Source organism: Miniopterus schreibersii (genome assembly GCF_964146895.1).
Source record: "Miniopterus schreibersii genome assembly, chromosome: 15".
Lineage (NCBI taxonomy): Eukaryota > Metazoa > Chordata > Mammalia > Chiroptera > Miniopteridae > Miniopterus > Miniopterus schreibersii.
In genome coordinates, this window is record NC_138115.1 from 24,963,720 (window position 1) to 24,991,144 (window position 27,425).

Genomic DNA, 27,425 nt, shown 5'->3' on the forward strand with positions numbered 1-27,425 from the left:
TCTGAACCGCATGACCAGAGATCTGAAAGGTCAGGGAGTCTAAATTGCATGAGCAGCGATATATGAGGGGAAGAAAGGTAACCCTGGGGGTGAGGACCTTGTTTTCCCAGGTTTGCCTGTTGCTAGGCACCCAGGGTTTTCCACTCTGGTGACTTTCTTTACCTGGTCCATCGTCCTAGCTCTGCTCATATCTATCTAACTGACTACCACACATAGACTATTGCTAATGTATCTATCAATTAAATGTGAATTTATTTTTTTTTTAACTCAAGAAACACATCAACCAGCCACCTTTGGGCGTGGAAACCGTTTTCCTCCTTTCATTTTATCTCTAATCCTACACTGGGAACATATAGTCTAAGATGCAAAACTACGACTCCCACAAATGCCCACCCGTACAGAACTCGCAGACTGTATGGCTTTTTAAGGCAACAACACTTAAGTGTAAGATTCTTTGGTAAGTGCCACGAGACTGTAAAAGAACAATGTTCTGCAAACTTGTCACGAATAAGAAGAGTCTTTGATTCCTTCCTTGTAAACGCTACAGTGGAAGTGCTGGGCCGGCTGCTTCCCACACTCGGTTCCTCCCGGCCGACGGCGGAACAGACCATTCATTCGCAGTGGACGGTGCCTCCTTTCAGAGCCTCGGAGGTACGCAGGGGACAGGAGGCGGCCTGAGTCTTGGTCCCCTTCAGATTTGAGCGTGAAGTCGTAAAGGGAACCCGGAGAGTTTGGGAAATGCCTCCAACCTGTGCTTTTTAGAAAGTCGGCTGGCTGGCGACGTGGGGTGGCCCAGGCCGAACCCGGCTGGCCACTGACTCATTTCCTATTTACCCCGCGTCCGGGCGTCTCACCCCAACTCTCCCTCTGCTCCCTCCGCCAGACTTTAAGCCGAGAGGAAACAAAGACATTAAAGAAGCTGTAGATTGTCCTGCCTTTTCATTCACCTTTTGTTGCAATGAAATAATAGCTTGGACGAACAAAAGGGACCTGTACAATTAATTCTAAATAATTATAATAAAAATGGGTAGAAGGGAAGACAGGAGAAAGAGTGGAATAAATTAAAGGGAGGAGCTGATGGAAAACTTCGCCAGTCAAAGGGAAGCGTTTGTCTCAGGGCTGCTACCCTCGCTCTCACCCCAGCCTCAGGGCTCCTCACAAAGGAGGCCTCCCGGGAGCTGGTCACCCGGAACAGAAGGAACAGAAAAGTCGCTGCTCCAGGCACTTCAGTCGGGTTCTCCGGGGGGGGGGGAGGCGCAGGTGTCAGTATTTTTTAAGAGATCGTCTGAGGTTGAGCCCCACCTTGGGCATAACGTGGCCAAAGATCAGTAGCCGGAGTTTTGGAGGTGACTGTACTAATTGGTGAGAAATCACAGTCGCTACTTAGAGCAATGGCAGGTTGTTTGGAAATTTCTTCCCACCCTTCGCCCCCAGGAAGCCAGAAAGTGCCCTCCAGCCCTCTGAGGACTGGCATTGCCTTCCACTCGCGCTCTTGGCAGAAGTGCTTAGTAGGAATGCTCCTGTCCCTGGCAGAAGTGCTTAGTAGGAATGATCCTGTCCCCGACAGAAGTACTTAGGAGGAATGATCTTGTCCCCGGCAGAAGTGCTTGGTAGGAATGATCCTGTCCCCGGGGAGGCCTTGGCCACTCCTCACGGGGCTGTTCTTTAGTTGCCACCATGATTAGTGGGCCAGGGCTGGGGAGACGCTAAGCTGTCAGAATGGGTGAGGGAGGGCCTGGGAAGGAAACCAACATTGGAAACCTATTGTTTGTCAGGCACTAAGATGGGCTCTTGGGAGAGGTGTGAGTCCCACCCTCCCACCTCACCCCCAACACTCTCACCCACACGCCTCACCCTTATGGGGCTCTTCTGAGTTCAGGCAAAAGCAATGTCCCAGCACAGGGAGGCTCGGAGATGCAACCCAGGGGGGAGAGGAGAGCATGCGCTCCTCGCATAATGAGGCCAGGATAGCGATTCACACGAAATAGGTCGAAGTGGAATTAACAGAAGCACCATGAATCTCCAACGCAGACAGAAGGGGGTGGGAAAGAAAAGTCTCTCCTGAGCACGAGGTCTGCTTGACTTTAGATGCTTAGGACACAGTGAGCTGCAGCCCGAGCGGGACTCCGTCACTCTAAAGCTCGCCCCCCTGCGTCCCCCGTGGGCCAGAGCTCACCTTTCCCAGAGATGGGAGAAGAGGCCAGGGCTAGAGCAGGCGGCAGCTCCACAGAGCGAGTGGGGCTTCCGTAGGCTCTGAACAGATTACATAAGAAGAGAAAATAAACCGAGGGGTGAGGGTGGCGGGTGCATCCAGACGGAAAGAGAAGCAAGAGTCAGGGTGGGAAGGTTGCTGTGCCCAGGGAAAGGTTAGCGAGTGAATCTGGCCAGATAACAGGGCATTCGTTCCAGATGGGAAAATAGAAGGCGGCGTATTTCAATGACAGGCTAGGAAAATTCAGCTCATCCGGGGGACCAGCAAGATCCCCAAATGATTCAACTTAGGAGGAAAAACCATTAGGAAAAAGAAAAACAAGATAAGAGCGAAAACCAGACGTCGACCTGCCCAGATGCGGTGTTTGAAAGGCTAAGCAGAGGTGACGGCGATGACACATTTCCCCACTGCTGACCCTCTCCCCAGAAGGGTCACAAGCCTCCGGGGCTGGTGAAGGGAGCTGCATCAGCTCCCACTCATTCATCGGGCACCGCCGAGCGCTGTGACTCATTGGAAGTCACCCGTCAGAGGACTCCGGGGATCCTGACTCACAAGCCTTCCCAGAAGAATCGTCTCCAGCACGAACACCTGGTCACCAGCCACGAGTTCAGCAGGCAGCCTGCGGCCAGATCCGCGCTTCTCAGGCCTTTCTCCTTCTGTTCAAATCCAGGACAGGGAGACACCCAAACTCTCTCCCAGCCTCAGTCTGAGCCGACGACGACACACTTAGCGCCAAAGAATTCAAAGAAGAACGGCCTTACGTTGAAAGCTGTCCCACACCGTCACAGGGGAGCACACAGGCAGGGCCTGACGCTGTGAGCTTCCATGGACATGGTATAAGATGTTCCCTCACCAGACACAATTTGACGGTGACACATTTTGGCTGGCCAGCTCTCTGTCTCTCTGTCTCTCTCTGTGTGTTTCTGTCTGTCTTTCTCTCCCTCTGTCCCCCTACATAAGCAAGGACCCAGAAACATCAAGGGGGCACATGTGGGTGGTGGGGGGAATAAGGCATCCAGAGTCTGAATGCCCCACACAAGGCTCGTGGACGAGGCTGCGCAGGGCCACCCTCTCATCCCGGCCCTCCGGCTCCAGAGGCTGTGTGCCGGCTGGCAGCTCCGCAGGCCGGATGGGAATGACGTCATTGGAAACAGGGACCCAGCAGAAGGACAGCCGCCCGAGCATCCTCTGTCAGCAGGAGGCTTTCCAGGAGGTGGCCCTGGACTTCCCAGCACCTCCCTCTGAATTCATAGGAGCCTGCTCCTGAGGCTGCGGGCGGCCGAGGGCAGGGAGCCCCGTGGTGGCCTTACAGTCAGGAGAGTGTGTCAGCTGCTGTTCAGCCAGTGACTCAGCGCTGCTGGGAAGTGAAGAAGCTCCCTGATGTCACCAGTTGCCGTCAGCACCAGACTCCCCCGGAGCCCGTCTGCGCACCCAGGAGGGAACTCTCAGACCAGCTTCGTGCTGACCGAGCACCTCTTCCATGATGACCGTGCCATCTCCCTTCACGGCTCCCTGTGCCCACCAGTTTTCCAAAATTTATAAAAACGATATTGTGTACCTGATTTTTAAAAATTCAAACGGTACCAAAGGCAGCCCAATAGAAAGAGAAGAGTTTAAGTGTACTTTTCTAGGTCTTGGTGCACGTGCGCGTCCTTCCACGTCTGCTCTCCTCCACCCTGGCCCGTCCCTAACCGCTGGCCCCTCTACCCTCACTGCTCCATGGCACCACGGTTTATAACTTGTACGTTCTGTGCTCCAAATAGAGTTGTTTGTGCTTCATCTAGAGCTTGATTCTTAAAATTAAAAACAACCAACCAGTATTTATAATATTTTGATTGTGTCGGTTGCTCTCTCCAGAGGCAAGTGGAGACCCTCAGAGAAAAACATGCAGACAAGTCACTAAAGTTGTACTGCTCAAAGGGAAATAAAATCAGCGGAGCTGGGAGAAGAACTCGGGGAGGGGACGGGGGAGCTCCTGATCTGACGGGGTGGTGGCATCATTCACAAAGAGAGGGACTGAAAGAAGAGCAGTGGGCTCAGCAAGTTTTGAGGAGCACCAAGTACCCCTGTATGTTACGTATGCGGGACGTCTTTAGACAGGTGGATCTATTTACAGATCAGAGAATTATTGGCAAGTAAGCGGTAGATAAAGCCACAGGCAGAAAGTTGTAGGTAGAGTAGTAAAAGTGGGTGAGAAACACTACCTTTAAGGATGGACAGACTCAGAAAATCCGTTGAAGTGGCCGGGGGAGTTGAATTGGGAGAGGGTGTCACTGTTAGGGTGCAGGGGTGGGGTGAAGGAATGAGTACAGGGTGGGGCAAGGGCAGGTTCACGGCTATGAGTACGCACACCACAAAGCTTATTCTCAAATTATTATTTATTAATTATTGTATTATTTTCCATACAAACAACTGTAAACCTACTTCAGCCCCACCCTGTACATTAAGTGATTTCTCTGCCTTTCCTTGTGGATTTCTCCCCTTGAAGTAGCTTCCAGCACTAGACTGTAAACTAGAATCTGTCCCCATTCATCCTGGATTAATAGCCACCAGAGGCACAACCTAGATCTGGATGTGATTATACAGCTTCTGTAGGATTTTCAGGAAATATTAGACGTCATGAGGCGTCTCGGTAGTTCTCCAACCAGGGGTTTCTCTGGTACTTAGTTTTGTTCTGTTCTGTTTTTTAAAAAAACCACATTTTTAAATTTTAGAATAGTTTCAGGTATAGAGACAAGTTGAGAAGATAGTACAGAGAATTCCCACACACCCGACACCCAAGTTTCCCCTAGCGCGGACCCCTCCCTCGTGCGGCGCCTGTCATAACCACGCACTCACTTCGGTGCGTTACTGACTAACGGCCACCCCCGTTCAGACTTCTGCAGGTTTTAAGCAGCGGCCTTTTGGTGTCGTTGCCCTAGGAAAGCACCCAGGACTCCAGGCCGCATTTAGCTCTGTGTCTCCTTAGGCGCCTCTGGGCTGTGACAGTTTCTCACACTTTCTTTGCTTCGGATGATCTTTCTGGTTTCAAGGAGCACCGGTCGGGTTTTACGGAATTCATTCAGTGTGGGTTTTCCTGATGTCTTCCTCATCGTTAGACGGGGGTTGTAGGTTTTCGAGAGGAAGCCCGCAGAGGAAAGGCGGCGTTTTCATCACATCGTGTCAAGGAACAGGCTGGAACAGGAGCCGTCACCGTTGATGTTGACACTGTTCCCCTGGCCGAGCCCCTTTGCCGGGGTTCTCCCCGCCCCCCACCGTGCTCTGTGGAGGGGAGAAGAGCTTTGTTCCCCTCTTCAGGGACAGGCGGTTAAATGTCATCCTGCTTCTCATTTGAAGGGACCGTCTCTCCAGCTTCCTTTCCTGTCCTTCAGACACTGTTTTAAGAACACGCAGGCCTGTCAACTATGGGACCAGACTTTAAAGGCACCTTTTGAGGCCTGACGTTGCTGAGTGCACCTCCAGGCACCGCACGGGGACTTTGAAATGCAGGTGGTGACGTCCCTCCGGGAGGCACTGGCTGGCCGCCGCCTCAGGCTCGGAGCTTCCCTGGGAGGCCGGCTTGGAAGGAGGACACGTCCAGGGCTCGTCTGGCAAGCCCTGTCCCCGCCCGCCCTGCTGGTGTCACCCATGAGGCCAGCCTAGCTTAAAAGTCAGGAAAAAGAAAGGAAGTCCTTGGGAAGAATAATGACGTTTCATTGTATTGTGCAGATAAATAATGTCCCGCTTTGTTACATTAACTCACTTCTATCATCCAAGCGCATCACAAAAGAGGCACATGATGTGATCAGAGGTTTCATCGCTACAAAGAAACAAAAGTAAGGGAAAGAATTTTGCCCTGGCCTGGCTGCTCAGCTGGTTGGAGCTTCATTCCTACAGCAAAAGGTTGAGGGTTCGATTCCCAGTCAGGGCGCATGCCTAGGTTTTGGGTTTGATCCCCGGTCAGGGTGTGTAAGGGAGGCAGCCGATCGATGTTTCTCTCTCACGTCAATGTTTCTCTCCCTCCTTCCTCTCTCTCTAAACATCAATAAATATATCCTTGGGTAAGAATTTAAAAAAAAAGAAGAAGAATTTCACACCAAGATTGTAGGAAGACTATTATTTAAAAACATAATGAAACTCCAACAAGAATGATTGCCACGTGAGTAAGGAAACTTAGCACAATAGATTTGTATAACCTAATAAAAAGTTACTGTACTCTGGTAAGATAAGGCCCTACCCCCCTACTTGGGTTCCCCCCAGGCCTGTCTCCTGCTGCCCTCTGGGGCCTCTCCACAGGGTAAGAAATAACAAGGAAGAAACAAACATAAGCTCTTTTTCTCTTTCCCTCTGTTTTCCTCCGTATGGCCTGGACTTTGAAGTTCAATGTCATGTAAACATTAACCAGCCTCTTCAATAAAGCCACAAAGAGCAAACAGTGACCTGAGCATATGATTTATCCAAATACTTTCCCATAAAAGCTAAGGATTCTAATTCTCTCGACCAGTATGTCTCTCTCTCACAGAATTAGTTTGAAAACAGTCTTGACTTACCATCACTATTATTATTGTTATTGTTACTGAAATGTTTTCCAAAGAATGTCTATCAGAGGTGATTTCAGGTGGAAACATCTACTAAGTTGCTTTTTAAATATATTTAAGGTAAAAAAAGTACTTTGATTTAAAGCAAAAAACATGTTAAATAGCAGTACAGATGGTCAAAGGTAGGGCAGAAATAATCGCTGGCTGAAGTTTGGAACCCACTGAACTCTTGCATTAATGTTTCACGGGCGCAATTTACTGCACACGTAAAGCCTGAATCATCTTATTATAACTTTGGGAACATCAGCTAAGATGGGACATTTGTTTATTTATTTTTGCTAGCCATCAGCTATCATCTACCAACATGAGCAACAGTTTTCCTTTATAATACCATTGCCCTGGTCACTAGAGTCTAAATCACTCGGGCAAACCCTTGAAAACAAATCACATGTTTCATTAACAAAATCTTTGCAAGACTGGTATCAAAAAGGGAGATTTCTCTGAATTTGCTCTGGATATGTTTTTAGATTTTCTCCTGGGCTACATTTTATTTGCCCCAAATTAAAGTAATATAAAATTATAGTGACTTTTCCTAACATTAGTTATGCTGCTGAGTTGCTGAAGAAATCATCCCTTAGTTTTGAGATCTTGGTTTTATAAAAATGATCTGTCTTATTTATTCCTCTCTGCCTCCGCCTTGGTGGTGTGCTCTTTTGTGATGCATGTGTCATTTAGAGTTGGCCTGCTGGACCTGAATTGGGTAGCCTGTATGATATGAAATAACTGAAAGACTAATAGGAAGAAAATGCTGATTTCCTTAATTTTTTTTTCTGCACAGAGATGTTTTTCTTGAAACATAATTACATCCTTTTGAGCGTTTGCTGAACTACTGTATGGTTAATCCATCTCAACCGCAGGAAGCCTAGATATTTGTAAATTTCCTCAGTGCACCATTTCTGATTAGTTAATCTTTTCTAAATACCAAACTGACCGGTTGCCATTAATTCTATCACCTCCCTGATCGCCTTGCATTTATCCATAAATGAAGTTCTTGGTTGTTTTAATTTGCTTTTGAGAATTGGGCATAGACAGAACAAATGACTATCACATCCCAGAGTTTTGAATTTATCTTAAAATATAACCACTGCTGTTTATCTTTATGCTTAAGTTCCAAAGAGTACATCTGTTGCTATTCTGGTTGCCTACTATTCTGTTATCTTTATAAATACATCCTTCATTTTACAAAGTGACCTAATTTGTTTTATTGATTCTAGGTGTCAGTGATAATGTACCTAATTAACTTTGAAAACACAACTGTTATCATCATATTATTCCTGAAATAATACATTCACACCTTTCCACTCAGGCCATCCTCTAATCTCTTCCTCTCTCTCTCTTTCCTTCCTTCCTTGCTTTCCTTCCTTCATCAAACATTTATTGAGAATCTACATGTCTGGCACTATGATAGATGTAGGGAATCAATGGTGGATAAACTCTCCGCCCCCTCCCATGAAGCTATTCTATTGATCTAAAATCTTTCCTTCCTGTTTATTCCAAAGGTCATTTGGAGAAAATACACTAATGAAATTCATGGGAAAGAAAGCAAACATGGGTAGCATTCACTGAGCTGGAGAGAAAATAAGTCACCAACCTTTAGCTGTTGCAGAGTAATCTTTCTTCTGTTGGGGCTCTGGCTATATCAACACTTCTTCATTTCTCCACATACTGGCCCTGGGGAGGGCATTCTTCCTCCTCTAGCATAAATAACCTTGGGTGGGCATATTCGGATGGACACCAGCTTGATGAAACCCAGAGCAGCAGGAGAGCCTTCCTAGAAAACATAGGTGCCCACACTGGTTTGGTGTGGCTGCCTGAGGCTTCTGATAGAGAGCTCCCGTAGAAAACCACAAATGCACAGGAAATTGGAGAAAATCAGATAAAGGCAAACCATTAAATGACACATGTACAGAAAGGAAACAGTTAAGAATTAACCCAAATTCATTTAAGGCTATGAGAGTGAGTGGTGCAACGGTTTAGTTAATATATAGCTAGTCTTCAAAGCTAGGGCATCTGAACCAAATGACTAAGGGCTTTCAGAGCTATCAGGGGGCAGGTGGATGGAGAAATGACCCCATTACAGAGAGAATCACAAATTACTGTGAGAAGTAGGAGCAGGCACTATATAGTAGACCAATATTGATCTGGATAGCCATCCCTCTCTGCATACTCATGTATACATCTATTGATCGTTTCAGCAAATACTTGTTGAGTTCCACTGTTTTAGATGATCGTGTTGAGGATTCAGCAGTGAGAATTCCCTCTTGGGCCTTAAAATTAAGTAATATGTAGAAGAAACACTGAATACTCAACTGGAATTTAGGGAGGGATTCTACAAGGAAAATGGCAATGTTCACACTTGAGTCTGTTGAGTTTGGCTAGGTTTTTTTTTTTTTTTTTAATACCAGAGCCCAAAAAACCTTCCAGTGGAACAAGCTGTCACTTATCCCCGCATCCTTTCTGTAGTCTGAGGTTGCGTCCCTTTTTTATTCTTTCAGCTTAGCAAGACCCTGTCACATCTATAGGCTCAGGTTCATCTATAATCAGACCTCCAATCCTGCCCTAGCAGTGAACATGAGGCCCTTGGCTGTTCTGGACTTGGCTGAGAATCAGCTTCTTGAATTTCTAATTTCTTCACTCTTTTTGACTTCTACGAATTGAGTTCAAATTCCTGGACATCCCAGACTCAATATTTATCCAACAACCTCTGTTTAACTGATACCCATCAATCTACATGATCCCACTCAGATCCCTAAGCTAGCCCTGAAGAACTGGAGTGTGGGGTGTGATCGCCTGGGCAGGGTGCCTGGGGACTGCAAACCCAAACATAAGATGGGTTGAACGTCTGGAGACCAGGTCAGAAGGTACAGTCCATAGGAATCATAGTTTGTAGGGACATGTTGCTTCTAGAAGACATTCCCAGAAATAATTAATCCTGTGTTGTGGTTTGGAGATAGTTTAGTGGTAAGAGTAAGGGATCTCTTTGTAAATAAAATTAGGAAAGAAACCACTTGTAAATTCAAATAAAACAAAGGATATAGGATGGACAACTACCTGTGGAAGGGTGACCAGCACCGAAGAGACTTGAGAAGAAGCTGAGCAGGAGGGTTTTATCATTGCATCATCAATACCATGCAGGTGGGGAGAGGACTGGTCTTCTGGGCCACTTGGAAGGCAGATCCCATACAAGAGACATGTGATATCATAATTTAATTCCTTTATTCATTCTCCTAGTTTTTGTTTTGTTTTGTTTTTGAGCATATACTGTGGTCCAGGTAGCACTGAAGATAACTCAATAGACAAGATAATCTCTTCCCTCTTGGAGCCCACAATCTAATGGGAAATGAAGGCTTATAAACAACTAATTAAAATACGACATATTAGGGTTTCTTATACAGGTTTCTTGGGACCTCAGAAGGTAGGCAATCCCATACTTCCCAGAAAGGTCAAGGAAAGCATTCCTAAGGAAGAGACCTTTCTGTAGAGTTCAAAAGAACAAGGGTTTTTCCATGATGAAATTTCTTTTGTCTCCACTTAGCTCTTCTTAATAGGAAAAGATTGTTTAGAACTAGTCTACCACAAATAGTACATTTTTCTTGGCAAATATAGCTCTCATTGTTAAACTAAAATTCCAATTCATTTTTAGAACCAGTATGGAAATCACTCACTTGGGCCGGAACTGAAAAAAGGTTTTTGAATCTACAGAGTCAAGGACTAAATCCTTAAGCAGTGTTAGAAGACATAGAAACTGAGAGACCCGGTCTGACTGGCTGGAAGCCTTATTTCTCTTTACCGATTTATGACCGGTCACTGGCTCAACCTGGGAACTTTCAGGTCAGTGTAAGAGCAAGCTCCACATTTCCTGAACAAAACGTAAAATGTGTATTGGAGTGCAGCAACAGCTTCTTCCACACTTCCAAATAGTTCTCAGTAATAGCAGGAGGACTCGAATCAGTTTTTATTTTCCCAGGTCCCTGAGACTTCATACCAGAAGGCCCTGTATTAGTTTGCTGGGGCTGGCATAACAAAATACCACAGACTGGGTGGTTTAAACAACAGAAATTAATTTTCTCACGTTCTGGAGGCTGGAAGTCCAAGATCAAGGTGTCAGCAGGGTTGGTGTCCTCTTTTAGCTTGCAGATAGCTGCCCTCTTACCGTGTCCTAACAGGGCCTTTTCTCTGTGTGCACATATTCCTAGTTTATCTTGTGTGTGCCCAAACTTACTCTTCTTATAAAGAGACTGGTAAGATTGAATTGGGGCTCACTCCAATGGTCTCATTTTAACTTAATCACCTCTTCAAGGGCCCAATCTCCAAATACAGTCACATTCTAAAGTACTGGGTGCTAGGGTTTCAACGTGTGGACGCATTCAGCCCATAACAGGCCCCTCTGTAGATTCTTGCTGTCTGGTTGCCCTGTGACCCGCTGCTTGCAAAGCAGCCCGAACCACAGAGAGAGCCAGCTTCCTAAAAGAATGCCTACCTCCAACCAAGAGAGAAGCGGAAGAGTCTTGGGGTCTGCACCCCCTCAAGCACACCTGCACTCTTTTGCAGGGAGAACCCCCTTTCATGGCCTTCCAGGATCTGAGGCATCTCCCTGGGAGTTCCTACTGGAGGTGGCTGAAATGTCTCTGTGTTTTACGCCTTAGGATCGCATGGGAAAGATGCAAACAATGGCCATCAGAAGCTTCAGACGAAGGAGGCCTCACAGATCTCAGGTTGCTTTTATAAGCAAAGCACAGTGTGAAAGCAGAGCGAGCGGGGAGGAAGTGACAGCGCTCCCGAGGCACAGTTAGCAGCTCTACAAGTTGCCGTTTCCTGTTTGCCAGCAACCCTTCCACGGCCTCGCCCGGCTTAACAGGGCCTTTAACCGGAGGCTCCGGCTCAGGTCACTGAAAGCCAGTTGTCCCCATTTTACCTGGGAATATTCAGCCTGGGCCAGTCCCCCCCTTCCCTTCAGCCAGTCAGCCCAGTTAGTTAGAAGACAAGGGATATCAAGGAGAAAATATTCGTGAGATACATAAACAATAAGTCTAATCCAAATATATAAATCAATTTTTTAAAAAGGCAACCCAATTGAAAAATGGACAAAAAAATATGAACAGGCAATTCACAGAATTAGAAATAGTCTGGGCCAGTCCCCGCCTTCCCTTCTTGTCCTCAACAAGTTTCTGCATTGTTTCTAATCCCTCTTAATCCTTCCAGTGCCATTTATTTTCACTTCTCCCCAATCCTTTCAAGTGCCTCTTGGTTCCTCCAAGCCCCTGTCACTTTCCCCTTCTTTATCAGTCCTAGTCCTAAATCACTCCCAGTCCCACAGATCCCCCCTTACACTCAGTCCTCTAGCCTCTCCCACTGGGTCCTTTCCCCTGGCCCTTCCCGCTAGTCCTACTCTCCCACTGCCTCAGAGGGACACGGGCATTTTAATGGCGAGAACAGCCCAGGTGCCCGTCAAAAACACTGTACCAATCTCGCTCACATCAACATTGAATTATATGAAAGGGCTGGATCTCAGAAACACCTTCCCGACACTATTACTCTTTTTAACTAGCTGATAATATTTTGTAATGCAAACATCTTACTGTTGTTTTATCTTGTATTTCTCTTGATTACTAGTAATGCTGAAAATTTTGTCACGTGTTGTTTGGTTAACTGCATTTCTAATTCTGTGAATTGTCCATTTTTCAATTGACTTGCCTTTTAAAAAAATTGATTTATATATTTGGATTAGACTTTTAATGTTTATGTATCTCACGAATATTTTCTCCTTGATGTCCCTTGTCTTCTAACTAACTGGGCTGACAGGCTGAATATTCCTTAAAACGCTCTTAAGCGAATATAATGGAATACTGGCTAGCTAAAATTTTGCAGAAATGTTCAACAGTTGTTAAAATAATTCCACCCAGTATGAATTGCTGTAAAATTTATAAGTAGATAAAAGAAGCAAGTAAATATGGTGTGTTGGTCTGTGAATTGGATTTCAGCAAATGGGTCTGCTTCCTTTTCAGCAAATCTGTCTCAAAAGCTCAAAGTGGGACTGCATTTCTTAGTTTTATATGTGCATTTCCCCTTCATATACATTACCTTTCTTTTCTTGTTTAACCACACAAGCAATGTATTTTATTGTGGAAAGATTTAAAATATACCTATGTCAACATTTTTTCTGCCTACCCAATAGTCACTCCCCCTTCATCCATGTGGTAAAGCCCAGATTTTGTTCAGGTGGCCTCTCAAATTCGTTATTTGGATTATGTAATTCTATAATTTTACTATTTGATTTATGAATTTCTGAAAAAGTTACATTATGAGGAGGTGTAGTCTGGGGACTCTCAGGTTGCAAGTTAAATATCACAAACATGTTGCAGACAGACTCAGAGAGCCATGAAACGTGCACAAAATTCTTTAGAGCCAAACAATGCACTCAGGCCCAATACACTGGGTGAACGTACTGCGAAACAGGCACGGTGCTCACATAGAGGAAGTGGATTCTTCTCTTCCACATGTCTTTTTAATTTTTTTGTTATAAAATATTTCATACCTCAAATAATTTAATATAGAAGAGATAAAGGCTAGTAAACATATCAATCATCTAGCTTAAGAAACAGAACATTATCAATCCCTTTGAAGACTCATGTACATTTCTATTTAAAACCCTAAACTGAAAACGAACACCACACCTTCACTTTGTATGTCATTGGCCAGGATTGCCTCACGTGCCCATACCTAAACATATTATTTCAATGGTGACAGGACCATCAGGATTGCTTAGAAAACAGGTTTTCAAATTTTTGGTTTCAGGACCTCTTTACACTCTTAAAAATTACTGAGGACCCCAAAGAGCTTCTGTTTATATGGATTATATACAGCAATAATCACCATATTAGAAATTACAGCTGAGAAAATTTTAAAAGATTTAATTCATTTAAAAATTACAATACTAAATCCAATACATGTTAATATACACACATTTACACTTTTTAAGAAAAACATATTTTCCAAAACAAAAAATTAGTGAGAAGAGCCTCATTGCTTTACATTTTTGCAAATCTCTGGTTCAATAGAAGACACCTGGATTCTCATATCTGCTTCTGCAGTCCAGTCTGTTCTAATGTTGTTTTGGCTGACGTACATGAAAAACATTTGGCCTCACAGGAATATGTAGTTGGAAATGAGAAGAGTATTTTAATAGTTTTTTCAGATAATTATGAATACTCTTTTTTGATAATACACCAAAACACAACAAATGATAGCTTCTTATTGGTTAGTAACAACGTGGAATCTAAAACTACATCAATGAACTTTTCAAATGGTTATGATAGAAATCTACTGGGCCATTTAGCAACTGGAATAGAGTTTTTATCCATGTACCATGGTTTTATAATTTCATGAAGGTCATTTGGAAAATACTGGATCACTAAGTGAAGTGTTATTAAAACATGTCCACATATTCTTTGGTACTCCTCCCTTTAAGAGGCAGAACTTATTTTTCCCTTTCCTTGAGTGTGGGCTGTGTATGTGACTCACTTCTAATGAATACAATGTGGTGGACATTACAGTGCGTCTTCTGAGAGTAGATCATAAGGCTTCTATCTTCCTCCCTCTCTCTTGGATCACTTGCTCTGGGGAAGCTGGCTGCCATGTTGTGAGGATACTCAAAGCACTGTGGAGAGGTTCGTGTGGTGAGGAACTGAGACCACCTGCCAACAGCCATGTGAGTGCGCCTCCTGGAAGCAGATGTTCTAGCTGCATGCAGTCAAGCCTTCAGATGCCTGCAGCCTCAACAGACATCTTGACTGCAGCAGCAGGAGAAACTCTAAGTCAGAGCCATCTACATAAATCAAATTCTTGACCCACAGAAACCGCGAGATAATGTTTGTTGTTTTAAATCGCTGTTTTGGAGTGATTTGTTCTGCAACAACAGATATCTGAGTTATGCAGATCTTCTAAATGTTGACACATTATTTAATGTAAGAAAAAAAAAAATCACACTTGCACATATCATCACCAAACTCATCAGAATTAATCTTTTAAACACTGGGAAACTGTCAAGTTATATGGAAGATATGTTTTTCAAAATTCTAATTTATGCTTGAAAGACCAAATTTTATCATTAGCAACAAATAATGTCAGTTGCTTCCCTTGAAGTGACAATCTCATTTTGTAGACAATGTCTACCAAACACCCAAGTCCAAATATTCACACTGTCAGCCATTCAAGTAAAAGAGATACTTTTGGGGAAAGAGTCCAGTTCAGCTAGCAAATCAAACAAGCACAGAACTGCTTTTTGTCAGCCAAGTGATGTCTTTTACAATCTCCACGGGAAGAGGAGTCCCACTGCAAATAGCATAATAATACCTGCAATTAAGACCTGCAGTCACAGGATGTCAACCCACTTCATGGTTTGCAGGTGCTGGCATTGCCAAGGAAAGTAAGACTCACACAGGCACAGGATGGAGCAACGCTTTGCTCACCCAGAGAAGAGAGAGCAAGATCAGCTTCAATAGCGAGTCTCCCCATGGCCAACACGCATGATCTGCAGGCACTCCTGTGCTGCGATCGAAGGACCCCATTCCGTGCCATATGACACACATGTGTTAGCAGGAGGAAGGACACATCAAGTCCAGAACAGGGAAAGATACTCCCAAAGAGAGGTGCCCAGCTCAGGCTGTGAGAGTTCTTTCTCTTTACAGGGAAGGAAATGTTCCAGGCACAAAGCATGTTCTTATGCAGCTGTACAGGGGTTGAAAGGCCACACAAGGGACTGCCTTTCCCGGCACTTTTCCTCAAGACAAAAACATAGTACCCTGGTAAGCAGCAGACTTGTTTTATGCATACTTCCCATCTGCCACACAGAATATCAAAGGATGTACTCAAGGTTCAGAGTTTAGTACCATGAATACTTTTAACAGCTTCGTTAAGGACATTCTTAAGTGAAATCAGCTCCCCCTCCCTTTCACCAAGAGCACTGGCAAAAAACACAACTGCAAATATAGCTCAGTGCCGCAGCTTCGATTCACAAGTTGCTAGCAGTTTTACACACCATTTTTTAATTCTTAATTTTAAAAAATATTTATTGATGAGACATTGACTTGCTCTTCCACTTATTCATGCATTCATTCAGTGACTGATTCTTGTACGTGCCCTGCTCAGACTGGGAACCCACAACCTTGACGTATCAGGAGGACACTAGCCAGCTGAGCTACCCAGCCAGGGCCTACACATCATTTTAAATGCCAACGTCAATACAGTGAATAATGGAAATAAATTTTAGTATTACTATGGAACAGTTGTAACTGTAACCTTGCCGAGCCCCCAAAAGGGTCCCCGGGACCTCCGGAGCCGGCAGGGAGGAATGTGGCAACACCGAGCCACGCAGCATCACTAGTACCAGCGGTGCGGGAAGTGGTTGTGGCTCCACAGGCCCATCGGCGAGTGTTTACTTCACTTAACATGTTTGGGACAGAACTAAATTACCATGAGGTGTGCCTCTCCTGGAGAAACAGCGCTCTGGGGGCGGCGTTCCTCACCTGCCTGCCTAGAGACGCACAGCGACCGTCTTTCCCCAGCCCCGCGCCCCGCACCCACCCTCCCATCCGGCCCAGTCGCTCGCAGCCCTTCAACGTCCTGCGCCTGTCCCCTCAGCCCACTCCTCCCTCCCAAATGCCCGGCTCCCTGTCAGTCCCAATCCCACCAGTTGTTCCCATTTCTAGGCGGGTGGCCTCACTGGCCTCTGAAGGGAAAACTGAAAATAGGCAGTAGGGCCCCCAGGTGCTGCTGGGGTCCGAGGGGGGCGGCTTCCCAGAGTCCAGGCTGCATAAAGCCACAGCGCCCCCGTCCCTGGGACGTGATCTTCTTGAGAACAGAGGCGGCAAGTCAGGCGCCAGAGATGCCCCCTCCCCGCGCCTGACCCCGCCTGTTCCCGCCCGTCCCCACTCCCCAGAGCTTCGGCTCCTGCAGCCATCGCTGGAAGCAGCAGAGCAGCGCCGGGACCCCACGCGGGCCCTGGAGGCCGTGCCCCTAGGGCCCAGGGGCTCACTGCTTCCCAGGGGAGGACGGGCAGTGCAGGGTTGGGAGCGAGGGGTCCCAGGAGCCATCAGCTATTGGCCGTGTGTCCAAAGGCGCCCGGAGGTGGGCAGTCTGCAGCGGCCGCGGGCCCACAGGGCGGGGGCCGGCGCAGGAAGCGCGAGGCTGAGGCGGGGGCGCGGGCGGAGGGCCCCGGGAACGCTGCCCAACGGGGCGCGAAAGCGCTGCGGCCACATCGTTCCCCTCGGGTCCGGGTGTGTCTGACTCAAGAACGACCCCTGGAGGTAAACACTCCGCCACACCTCGCGCCGCTCTACCCCTTCGGGAGCCGTCTCTGCAGTGAGGTTTGTCCTATTTTCCGCTTCGGAAAAAAGAGCGCAGTTCCGGCGTCGGAACCCCAGGAGCTTTCTGGGAAATGGAGTCTGGGTCAAAAGGATTCTGGGAGTCGTAGTTCCGACTGTTCACCGCGCACGCGCATTTTCGTTTCAGGGCCTGCGGTCTATTGCTCCGCCGCGCAGGGAGAGACCCGCGGGGCGGAGCTCGTTTGCCCCTGACCATCTGCCCCTCCGGCTCCTTGCCCAGTGGGGAGGGGAGGGGACCCGAGGTGGAATGTGACAGAGGGACTTGGGGGTCCTGTCAATTACAATTGGCAATTGTAACTGGGCAATTACAGCAGCAGGTGATTATCTCCGAGACGCAGCACCTAGCGCCAGCTCCTTAGGGTTAGGAGAAGAGGCATCAGAGCTGGAGTTTTGGGGTGTGGCATAGGACCAGGCAGAGGTGGGACACGTCCAAATTCTGGGGCCTAGGGAGTGCAGAGTCCCCAGGGCCAGGGCTATAACCTTGAGACAGGCTGAAGAGATGGGCGCTGCCCTCTGACAGGGGAAAGCTGTTGCCGGTTCGGGGGCGAAGGGGTTGGGGGTGCAATGTGACCCTAACTTCATTTTACTGAGGTCACTGTGGCTGTTTTCAAAAGGATCACGAGCTAGTAGTCCAGGGGGGTGTGATGAGAGCCATTGGTGGCAGTGTGAGGAGGGAGACGGTGAGGCTTCCCAGATCCCTGGTGTGGTCCACCTGCATGTCTGCAGATACTTACACTGAGTGAAAGTCTTACTCATAATCTGTCTCAGCTCCCCAAAAGACTCGAGCGGGTCAACGACTGAGCACACATGTTCAAATCCATTCACAAAACGACTGAGCAGCACACTGCGATCCAAAGGACAGTCATGCAGAGAGCTGTACGACTCCCTTGTGAGCACACAGGTATGTAAATACACACAGCACACAGCTGGCCGTGATCACATACACAGGTATGTAAATACACACAGCACACAGCTGGCCGTGATCACATACACAGGTATGTAAATACACAGCACATAGCTGCTCGTGATCACATACACACACTCAGTGCCCCGGACAAGGCCCTGGGAAATGTGTCCTTCATCTCAGCTCAGAGAGAGTCTGCCTGGAGCTGAGAATATCCTGCCATCTCGGGCTAAGTGCTGCCCAAAAGGACACTTGTTGATTTTTTTGGGCCTCTTTCTGGAAACTTCACATAGAGCCCAGCCTTTGTCCTTCCTACTACATCCATGTCCACTATGACTTTGACTCTTCCGAGTTACCTTCCTGCCACCCTGGCCTGATGGGAGAGAGAAATGGGGCTTGAATTCAGGAAAGGGTTTTGCATATCTGAATGCTTTTGCTGAAGGTCTTCCCAGAGCAGTAGTTCTGAACATACATGTATGTGCAGAACTCTTAAGAGTCCTCTGAAAGCTCTGAACCCTCTTCCCAGATAAACACACATCTTCATATTCACACTATTTTGAAAACCATCCGTGAGGCCCCGGTTAGGAACCTCACTAGAGGTAGCTCAGAAGGTCAGTTTCCTGGCTTCCCTCTCTGCAGTCTTCAAGTGGCTCTAGAGGGGAGAGGAGTAGGGGTCCAAGCACCTAGAGGAGTCAGGGCGAGACGGGGGCACCCTCTCCTCCCATCTATGTTAGCCTTAGTTACGGAGCCAGGCTGTCTGTCTTGCAAGCCCTCTGCTGGGCATTCAGTCATTCAGCTGGTTAGTGGAAGAGTCAGCCAGGCAAGCAGTTCAAACTTATCAGATGTTTACTTATTTAGGGTTAGGAGGTCAGAGAGCCAGTAGGTCAATCAAATGACTTGTGGTTTTAAAACTTAATCAGCCAACCAGCCAGTTAGTCACTCAGGATTAATTTTTCAGATGGACAGTTGTCCACTAGGATCCATGTCAGAAGGTCAATTTAATGGTTGGTCTGTCCATCAGGGAGCCAGTTGTTGAGAATGCTAAACAGCTAGTTCAGCAGTGAGACAAAAGGACAGTTGAATAGAGTGTTTCTACTTCTACACCCCGAAGGCAATGTATGAAGGGGAGAGCACTGACTCCCAGGCCACCAGAGGGGGCTCTAGTTTGCTGGGAAATAGGCCTCATCTGGTGCGGGGAACAAGAGGAAAAGATGCAGAGCAAGGGCTCAGTGGACACTGGCTCATCCTCAGGTCAAACACACCTGTGCGCCACTTGCAGTCCTCTGGGTCTCACGTCTTTTCCCAGCCACTGTCGTGGCAACTGGGCCCATGCAGGCTTTGATCTGACAGCATCTTACTCTCTCGCTTCCTGCCCTAGGGCTTCTGGGATGCCAGGGGCTCGGGTGAACCGGCCAGGCTGTCATGCATGTTCAACACAGAAGCGAGGGGGAGGCAGCTGTGGGTGGGAGCTGAGGGATAAATTGAACAGTTTGGAAACGCAATTCATAAGGCTTCTCCGGAGGTCCCATGGGCTAGAGCACCAGGTCCCCCCTGTCAGCTCAGCACACATCCTCACTCTGGCTGCTCCCTTCCACTTTCCATCCCCCCACCCTTCACCCCTGCTCCTTGGGACCACATTCCCTAATAAACACCCACACTTAAGCTTTCCCCCCCAGACTCTGCTTTCAGAGGAACCCAGACTAAAACAACCCATTCTAAGATGATCTTACTTTCTTGGAAATGCTGCCTTCGAAAAAATGTGGGAAAAGAGAAACAAAAGGAGCTAGAAACATGAATGTTCTAACAGAAATGCAAGGAGATCGTTGCCTGGGGTAGGGTAGCCTCTCAGCCATACCCCAAGTTTCAAGTTTTACTTCTTCCATCGTCTGAGGGTCATGGAGCAGTGTAGAGGCAGAGGCATGCTGCGGGACCTGGCAGAGCCTTGTAGTCTAGGAGGATCCACGTTCCAGCCCTCAGTCTGCCACTTACTGCTGACTGGGATCCTGGGCAGGTGTCTACCTCTGAGCCTCAGTGTCCTTACCTGTAAAATGGAAATAATGAGTGCCTACTCATTCTATGGGATATAGAGACTATGCCAGTTGAATGCTCAACCATGGTATGCGTTCAATACATGGTTAAGTCTTGGTGGAACAGCCCCCGTGGTCATTAGGTCTGGCCTGTCCGAGGTCAGTCCTATCGATTCCTATGTGCTCACTTAGCTTCCACAATAAAATGCTAAGCCTCTCAAAGGCAGTGAGAGAAGTTTGTCGTCAATAGATACATCATCCCTTTCAAGTCATTGGCTCCATCCAGCTTTACTGCCCAGACTGGCTAAGTCTCTAGGAGTTGCTTGCCTTCTGTAGCAGGCCAGTCCCCAGGAAGCAGCTCAGACAGATCTGCCTGCGGGAAGCTACTGGGGAGTGTTCTTGGGGTCAACACTGGGAAGGAAAGGAGAGACGCAGAAGTGGGCTGTGTTGCAGTCACAAAGCCACAACTGAGCCTGTGGGGAGCGCTGAAGCTGGGATGGCTCTTCAGGGTGGTCCCCAGGACTTTAATCCGTGTCCTGCCCAGTCACTGGATGTGTCTGCCCTGGTAAGGAGGCATGCCAGCCTGCACACTCCCAGCCACTGGGGAAAGAAGTCCAGAAAGAAGTGGGGGATCTGGGTGGCGCAGTGTCTACCACACCTTCGGTTTGAATGGGTGGCTTTGGAGAATGTGGCAGTCACTGCTGCTTCTCTGTCCAGCATCCACTTTCCCTTTCTTATTAAGAGGTGCCTGATTTGAGACAGCCGCATGCCCAATAAAAATACCAACTTTCCTAGACTTCCTTGCAATAGAGGTGGGCCAAGGGACCCCGTTTGGCCAGTGAGATTTAAATAGCAGCCTGGGTTCCTGATGACTTGGGGCCACTGGAGGAAATGAAAGACTTTATTTGCTTAACCACTGTAATCAGCTTTGTGTTGCATGTGACCGAACAATCCCAAATGGTTCAGAGAGGCATCTTTATATCTTGCTTAAGAATGTGGTCTTTGAGTTAATGGACAACAGCTTTGAGTCCCAGCTCTGATGTGTTGTAGCTAGATATGTGAAACCTCATAGCCACTCCGTCACCCTTCCCCATTTCTATAAAGTCTAACAGTAGCATCTAATGCATGTCTCAACGAACATCACTAGAGTCACCAACCTGTCCCAGTTAGCTTGGGATTTTTCTAGTTTTAGCACTGTTAGTTCCTCATCCTTCAGTCCCAGGCAAACCTGGAGGACTGGTCACCCTATTAAAACAACCCACAAAACTCCCCTGCCTCCTTTACAGATGGAAGACTGGGTCCTGAAGGCTAAAAGTTATATTTGGTGCTGCCCCCTAGTGGCTGAGTATAATATAACATCACTGTAAAAGTCAGACTTACAGTTTTTTCTTAACAACAAAAAAAACCCACTGATGGTAAGAAGCAGAGTAGGGATATTGTCCTAACCATTTAGTTTTAAATTTGTAGCCCCACTGTTTTAGTATTCATTGATAGTCACCAGCAAATATGGTGTCTTGTAGAGTTATTGGGAGGATTAATAAACTTGGGCGACACTCTGGGCTTTGACTTCTCCTTAGGAAAAGTGACTTCACTGCCCTGAGCCTGTTTCCTCAATTGTATTAGGGGTAATAGGACCTTCCTCAGAAAGTTGTTTAGATTGATAAATGGTGCCTTTACTTTTGACAGTTGTCCCGAAGCCATCCCTCTGCCGAGGGGCCATGCAAGCCCCTCAGGGATATACCGTCTCCTCATCAAGGCCACTCTCAGCTGGCAGGTGGCTCCAGAGACTAGGGAGGTCTGGCCAGCCACTCTGATGAACTCAGCTGGTTTCTCTTAAACAGAAGCTATTATTAGTCATCTGACCTGGCCACTGGGCAGGCACCACACAGGGGTATAACCCCAACACTCAGGTCAGCGGCCTTGAGCAATGGGAGCTAACGGATGCCCAGGTCAGAACTCTGTGCCAGCTGCTATCAAAGCCAGAGCAGCAATGTAAACCCAGCTGTTTTCTGCTTTCTACTGCGGTTGTGTTTAAACACACTAAGGCACATCCACCATGGCCTGGGCTGCTAAATCTGTTCTGACGGCTTCCTGACAATTCAGAGAAACAGAAGCCTGCATCCCTGCCTCTCCTGCATCAGTGTTTATGAGCTCTCCGAAAAGGAATCACTCACATCTTTCAAAAGTCTAATTCTGCTATAGCTGCAAAGGTCCTCCAAAGGACTTAATAGCAATATTATATTAAGTTCTTCAGTTCTGTTTACAAGTGAAATTAGAGAAAAACACCACTTATGCTAATTAATACCTGTAGCTACACTGGAAAAGGGTTAACTGCTCAGTTAAGCTAGAGAAATCAACACATACATTCGCTGGCTTCTGCTTTGTTGTAACTTTGATCAAAAGCCTTATTGTCCTGTTTTAGTGCCTTGGTTTTAAGTTTCAATTTCCTACATCTTTAATGATTTAAAAAATGTCTCATCTATATCATGAAATATTATGCAGTGGCTATAAAAAGAGCTCTATCTATCATCTACCTCACTGTGGAAATATCTCCCAGACATATTAAGGGAAACAAGTTAATGAGAAACATGTCTAAGACATATTATTAAAGGGAACAAAGGGATAAAAATATTTTTAAGGAAAGCAAGTCACAGAATATACATAAAATGATTCCTATTTTAAAATTACACATATTTCTGCACCTGCATGGAAAATTCTGTAAGGACATCTGTCGAAACTCTCAGTGTTCCCTCTGGAGGAGGGATTAGAGGAGAACTTCACTTAGAAGTTTTCTGTATTATTTGTTTTCCAGTGTGCATGTATCTAGTCATAAAACCCAGAAAGCTGAATGTACCCATGTATACACCCACACTTGCTATGAACTAAGCCACTGAGACCATTGCCCATACCCTTGCAAGAACTAAATCCACTTGTCTCAGCTCGGGGCTCAGTGTTTGTTTATGGAGTGAAATGTCTTAGAACTTGATATTAAGGAAGATATTTTAATGCTGTGCACACCCGATGTCTTGGGAGGCTGTGTTGAGAAGCTGGAGCTGGTATATTAAGAATAATATATAAATATCTAATCACTATGTTGTATACCTGAAACTAGTATAATATTGTATGTCAACTGTAATTTAAAAATACAATTTTAAAAATCTGGGGGAAAAACAAACATGCAGATTATGACCTGTCGAATGAGGAAGCAGAAGCCACCCACACGGAGGCAGCAGGGAGCTCCCTTGGCATCCGAGCTCCTGCTTTGGGGAAGTGAAACCCACCCACGGGGTCATTTTGATTGAAGGCGCAGTTTCAATACATCCACACAAAGGAAGTAGTCACAATATTTATTACTTACAAATCCCAGTTAGGGGGATGCAACTAAGCTGGGGGAATGGCAGTCCTCCACCCAGATCACGAGCGAGCAGGAGACGGAGAGCAGTGAGCAAGCACCTGTTACTTATAAGGTGGCTGGAGTGAAGGTCACTAACTTTTTGCAGGCTTAACTCTAAGTGGTTATTTTAAAAGGTGCCCTGGAAAAGTAAAGGGGGAACATATGATGGGCATCCTAAACTCAAGTTCTTACCTAAATGTCAGGACTCTGGGTGTGAGCAGGGCTGTCATACTGTAAAATGCCTTGGCAACAATTCAGAAAAACAAAGCTGTTTTCCTCAAAAGTTGTTTTTCTCATCACAGAGGCAAAAACCTGTGTCTACAACACTTTTAATGTGCGCTCTTATCCAAAATATTTACCTTTACCAACAGATGTTGCAAATTAATTTTAAAAATGTCTTCTGATTCACTTTTATTTTCTTCAAGCTGTGTTTAGCAGCTCTAACTCAACTATTGTGAGAGCTAAAAAACCACAACAACCTGTTTAGGCTTTAAATACTTGAGAGACAACACAACTGGGCAGCAATAATAGAAGCAGCTATGATACAAATTTTAACCTAGTCCTAGGCCACCAGCTGTGACATGTCCTCCTGGCCCAGTGAGAGAAGGAAGCAGGTCCCTTTCCCTGGTCCCGGCTGGGCCCAGTGCAGCCTGCCGCTGGCCATAGCAGGCCACGGGGCCTGGCCCACCCCTCCCCACATGTACTGTAGAGTTTTCTAATTTAAAACATTTTTATTTATACAAAAAAGGATACATTTAAAAAATATTGGCACTCACTTGAAAAGAACTAGAATGACTTATAGGTATAAGCCATTAGTGGTACGTACAAGTATTCATCAACATTTATTAACAGAAACAGATGTACTTAAACGCAGCACTGGGTAAAAACGAAGAGAAAGCGTGGGAATACAATGACACTGGGGAACCTCACTTGCACGTCACATCCCTCCGCACAGAACTAGCACCGCAAGTTCAGAAACCACAGATTTAATGACAATTGCTTCTAATATATAAAATGCCTTATAAAGATTATTTAATTATCTAGTAACAAACTTCTTCCCAAAACGTACTTAAAAATCAGTTAGAATTTACCTTCTGAAAGTCACGAAAAGGGTTTAAAAGTTGATCCAGTTCTACAGCTTGTCCAAGGAAATGAGTCGTAATTCGCTTTATTGGAAGAAGGTGCCTGAATTCCGCCTCTGGCTCCCTTCTAAACACCAACCAGGCATAGGAAATTGAATATTACACAGGAATAAGAGGACATCTAAAACGGGTCTCAGAAAATATTTTCCTAGACTATAAAAATACTAAATGGAATACAAAAATTTCAGCATATACAGCAAATAGACTGCAGCAGACAAATGTTTAAAACATCCTTAAAACTTACACCACAATCATCATGAACATCAAGTATTATTCTAATAATGTTTCTGTGAGTCCTTCTGATTCAATGTGTATTTCCCTTTGTTTTGTTACAACGTCAGATACAGACCAAATTCGGTATTTCCAGCAGAAGTGACTGGAGGCACCACTGAATAATTCTTGGTACCCAACTGGTTCTCAAAGTGTTGAGAGTGCAACTGTAGTGAAGCCTGTATTTCAGATCAGGGGGCAGCAAACTATAGCCTAGGGGCCAAGCCTGACCCACAGCCTGTTTTGTGCGACCTGTGCACATTTTACGTACTGTCTGTGGTTGCTTTCATGTGACAAGAGTGAAACCGAATAGCTGTGACAGAGACTGTATGTGGCTTCTTGGTGCACACAGTCTAAGCTATTTACTATCTGGCTCTGTACAGAAAAAGTTTGCCAAGCCCCATTTTACAGAAATCACTTGGGGAAATTTTTCATTGAACTAGGACAAGGTAAGATGGTCCCAGGTTGAGAGAATGTGGGCGGAGGTTGGCTGGCTCCATTGTACAGTACCATGGCAGGCCAAAAGGACACACACTTGGGTTGGCAACTCTGAGTATGAAAATATTCTAGCACTGTAAGCAAAGTCTGGCTATGATAAAGTACCTTCCTTTTTCTATGAATTGGCCATTTGTGTATCAAGTAACTCACACAGCCCCCAAATTGAACAATGTCCTCATTGTTCAACCGAAACCATCTGTGTGGCTCCCAAGCACAATTTCTAGCCAGGAAAACCAATAATCTTGTACCCTTAGCAAAGGCTAGAACTAGAAGCGTACCTTTCCCATCCCTTGGCGTTGGCAGAGATTCTGTCAGTGCTGGACTGTGTAGCTTTTAGAATACTTCGCGGTGACACGCATCATAATAATTAGTACTACTACTTCCCAGGGCCACAAACATGTCCCTTCTGACAAAGTGGACTAAGTTTTCAAGGGGACACATAGGCTTGTGAGAACGCTTGTGGTGGTCCTGGCAAAAGGAGGTGTGGAATGTGACATCGACACCATTGTACAGAATCCGGACAGAATGCTCCCTGGGCTTCTCTCTGTCTTGCCAGAGCTCAAAGATCAACCTGGCTGCAAACCTTGGGAACCTGGCTTCCGTCAGGCCCAAGGCACTGAGAACTGGTGACAGAGTGACGTCGTGAGCAGAATAGAGGGCAAAGATCTCTTCTTTCCTGCCCTCGGCGGCTCGCTGCATGCGGCCGATGGTCTGATTCAGGATGGGGTGGGCGCCCAGGAGCGCATAGCCCAGGTACAGTTTCTTCTCCCGCCGCTCCCTCTCGTCCTCTATCTGGTGCGTCTTGATCACCTTGAAGTGCTCCATGTCAATGCAGCCGTTTCTGGTGCAAGGGAAGCTGACGTTGTGGCAGAAGTGACACAGCATGGAGTCTATGGGGTTGGCAGCTCGCAGTTGCTTGGTGGGGATGTCCACGATCTTGGCCATCTCCCCGTAGGTCCTCTCCAGCTGGCTGTTCTTCAAGCGTAAGAGGTACTGCCGACGCTGCTCCTTTTCCAGATACTGGTTTCTCACCGGGCAATAGCAGTTTCCGGAGCAGAACAGGGCACTGGGCTGGTGCCTGAAATAAATCTTCTTCCAGTCAAAGTCCGGGAGGAAGCCATATAGCAGGGCCAGCCCACTTTGCAGCGTCCGGCTTTTCCCAGTGGTCTCTAAGTACAGCTGGTCTGTGGACCAGTCACTGGGCAGGAGTTTGTGTTTCTTTAGGTAGATGTCCCTCAGCAGCTGGCCATTCTGCAAATGCTGAACGACTCCTGAAACAGAGCAACACAAGCTGTCCTGACCACCAGCTCAGCCAGGGAAGAGCACAAGGAAGCTGAGTCAGTGCCCAGCTCCGCAGCACCTTAGGTCAGTGTGAGATAGTGTGATCGAGCCTGCTGCCCACTGGGCGGCAGCTGCGAGAATGGGCTCATGTCAGCTTGCCTAGGGAGCACCTCGGGGTGCTGTCTGGGTAAACTTACTCATCCACGGTGTAGCAGGGATGAGCAGAGTGGGCCCTGTCCTCGGGACCCAAGGCCTTTCTGGGGAGCACAATGACCACCGGCCTTAATACCTCCCTCTTGACCTGCCCTTCCCTGGGGGAGGCTCTGTGACTGGCAGGCCTCAAAGGGTAGGAATCACCCTGTGGGTAGGTGCCCAGGCTATAATTGTCACAGGCCTAAGGAGGGCGTTGTCCTTCTGCCCAGGGACATGACATTCCTCGGTGTGCAGGGAGAACTCAGATAACTCAGGTAAAGAGAAAAGCTGCATGCTGGCTGCTGAGTCCTCTCAGGGCTGGGAAGTTCCCTCCTTCACCCCATCCTCCCGGCTTTCCCAACCGAAGGCTCTCTGCTAACCTTCTAGGTACTTTCTGTTGGGGCTTTGCCGGCTCGTCCATAAGGACACTCTCTGTACGAATGTGGAATGATCTCCCAGATACCCAGGCAAAGTGCAGGAGAGTATGTTTTTATGCTCCTTTTAAATAAAAATGGGGGCCCTGGCCAGGTGGCTCAATTAGTCGGA

General features: G+C 46.7%; 2 protein-coding genes across 5 annotated transcripts in view; both read right to left on the reverse strand.

Moving 5' to 3' along the window:
• ZBTB38 (zinc finger and BTB domain containing 38) overlaps nucleotides 1-8,707 on the reverse strand; it is a 99,953-nt gene extending 91,246 nt beyond the window's left edge. Inside the window, exon 1 of one of the 2 annotated variants that reach the window (XM_081160558.1) lies at nucleotides 8,381-8,707. The gene's annotated coding sequence lies outside the window, so the exon portion shown is untranslated. The remainder of the gene's footprint in view (nucleotides 1-8,380) is intronic. The other variant, XM_081160555.1, reaches the window with a different exon arrangement.
• Nucleotides 8,708-23,434: 14,727 nt separating this feature from the next.
• Nucleotides 23,435-27,425, reverse strand: part of PXYLP1 (2-phosphoxylose phosphatase 1) — a 29,111-nt gene continuing 25,120 nt past the window's right edge. For 2 of the 3 annotated variants that reach the window (XM_081159175.1, XM_081159176.1), the window contains exon 5: nucleotides 23,435-26,677. In XM_081159175.1, coding sequence (XP_081015301.1) covers nucleotides 25,740-26,677 — 938 coding nt within the window. In that variant the 3' untranslated portion in view covers nucleotides 23,435-25,739. The remainder of the gene's footprint in view (nucleotides 26,678-27,425) is intronic. The other variant, XR_014000320.1, reaches the window with a different exon arrangement.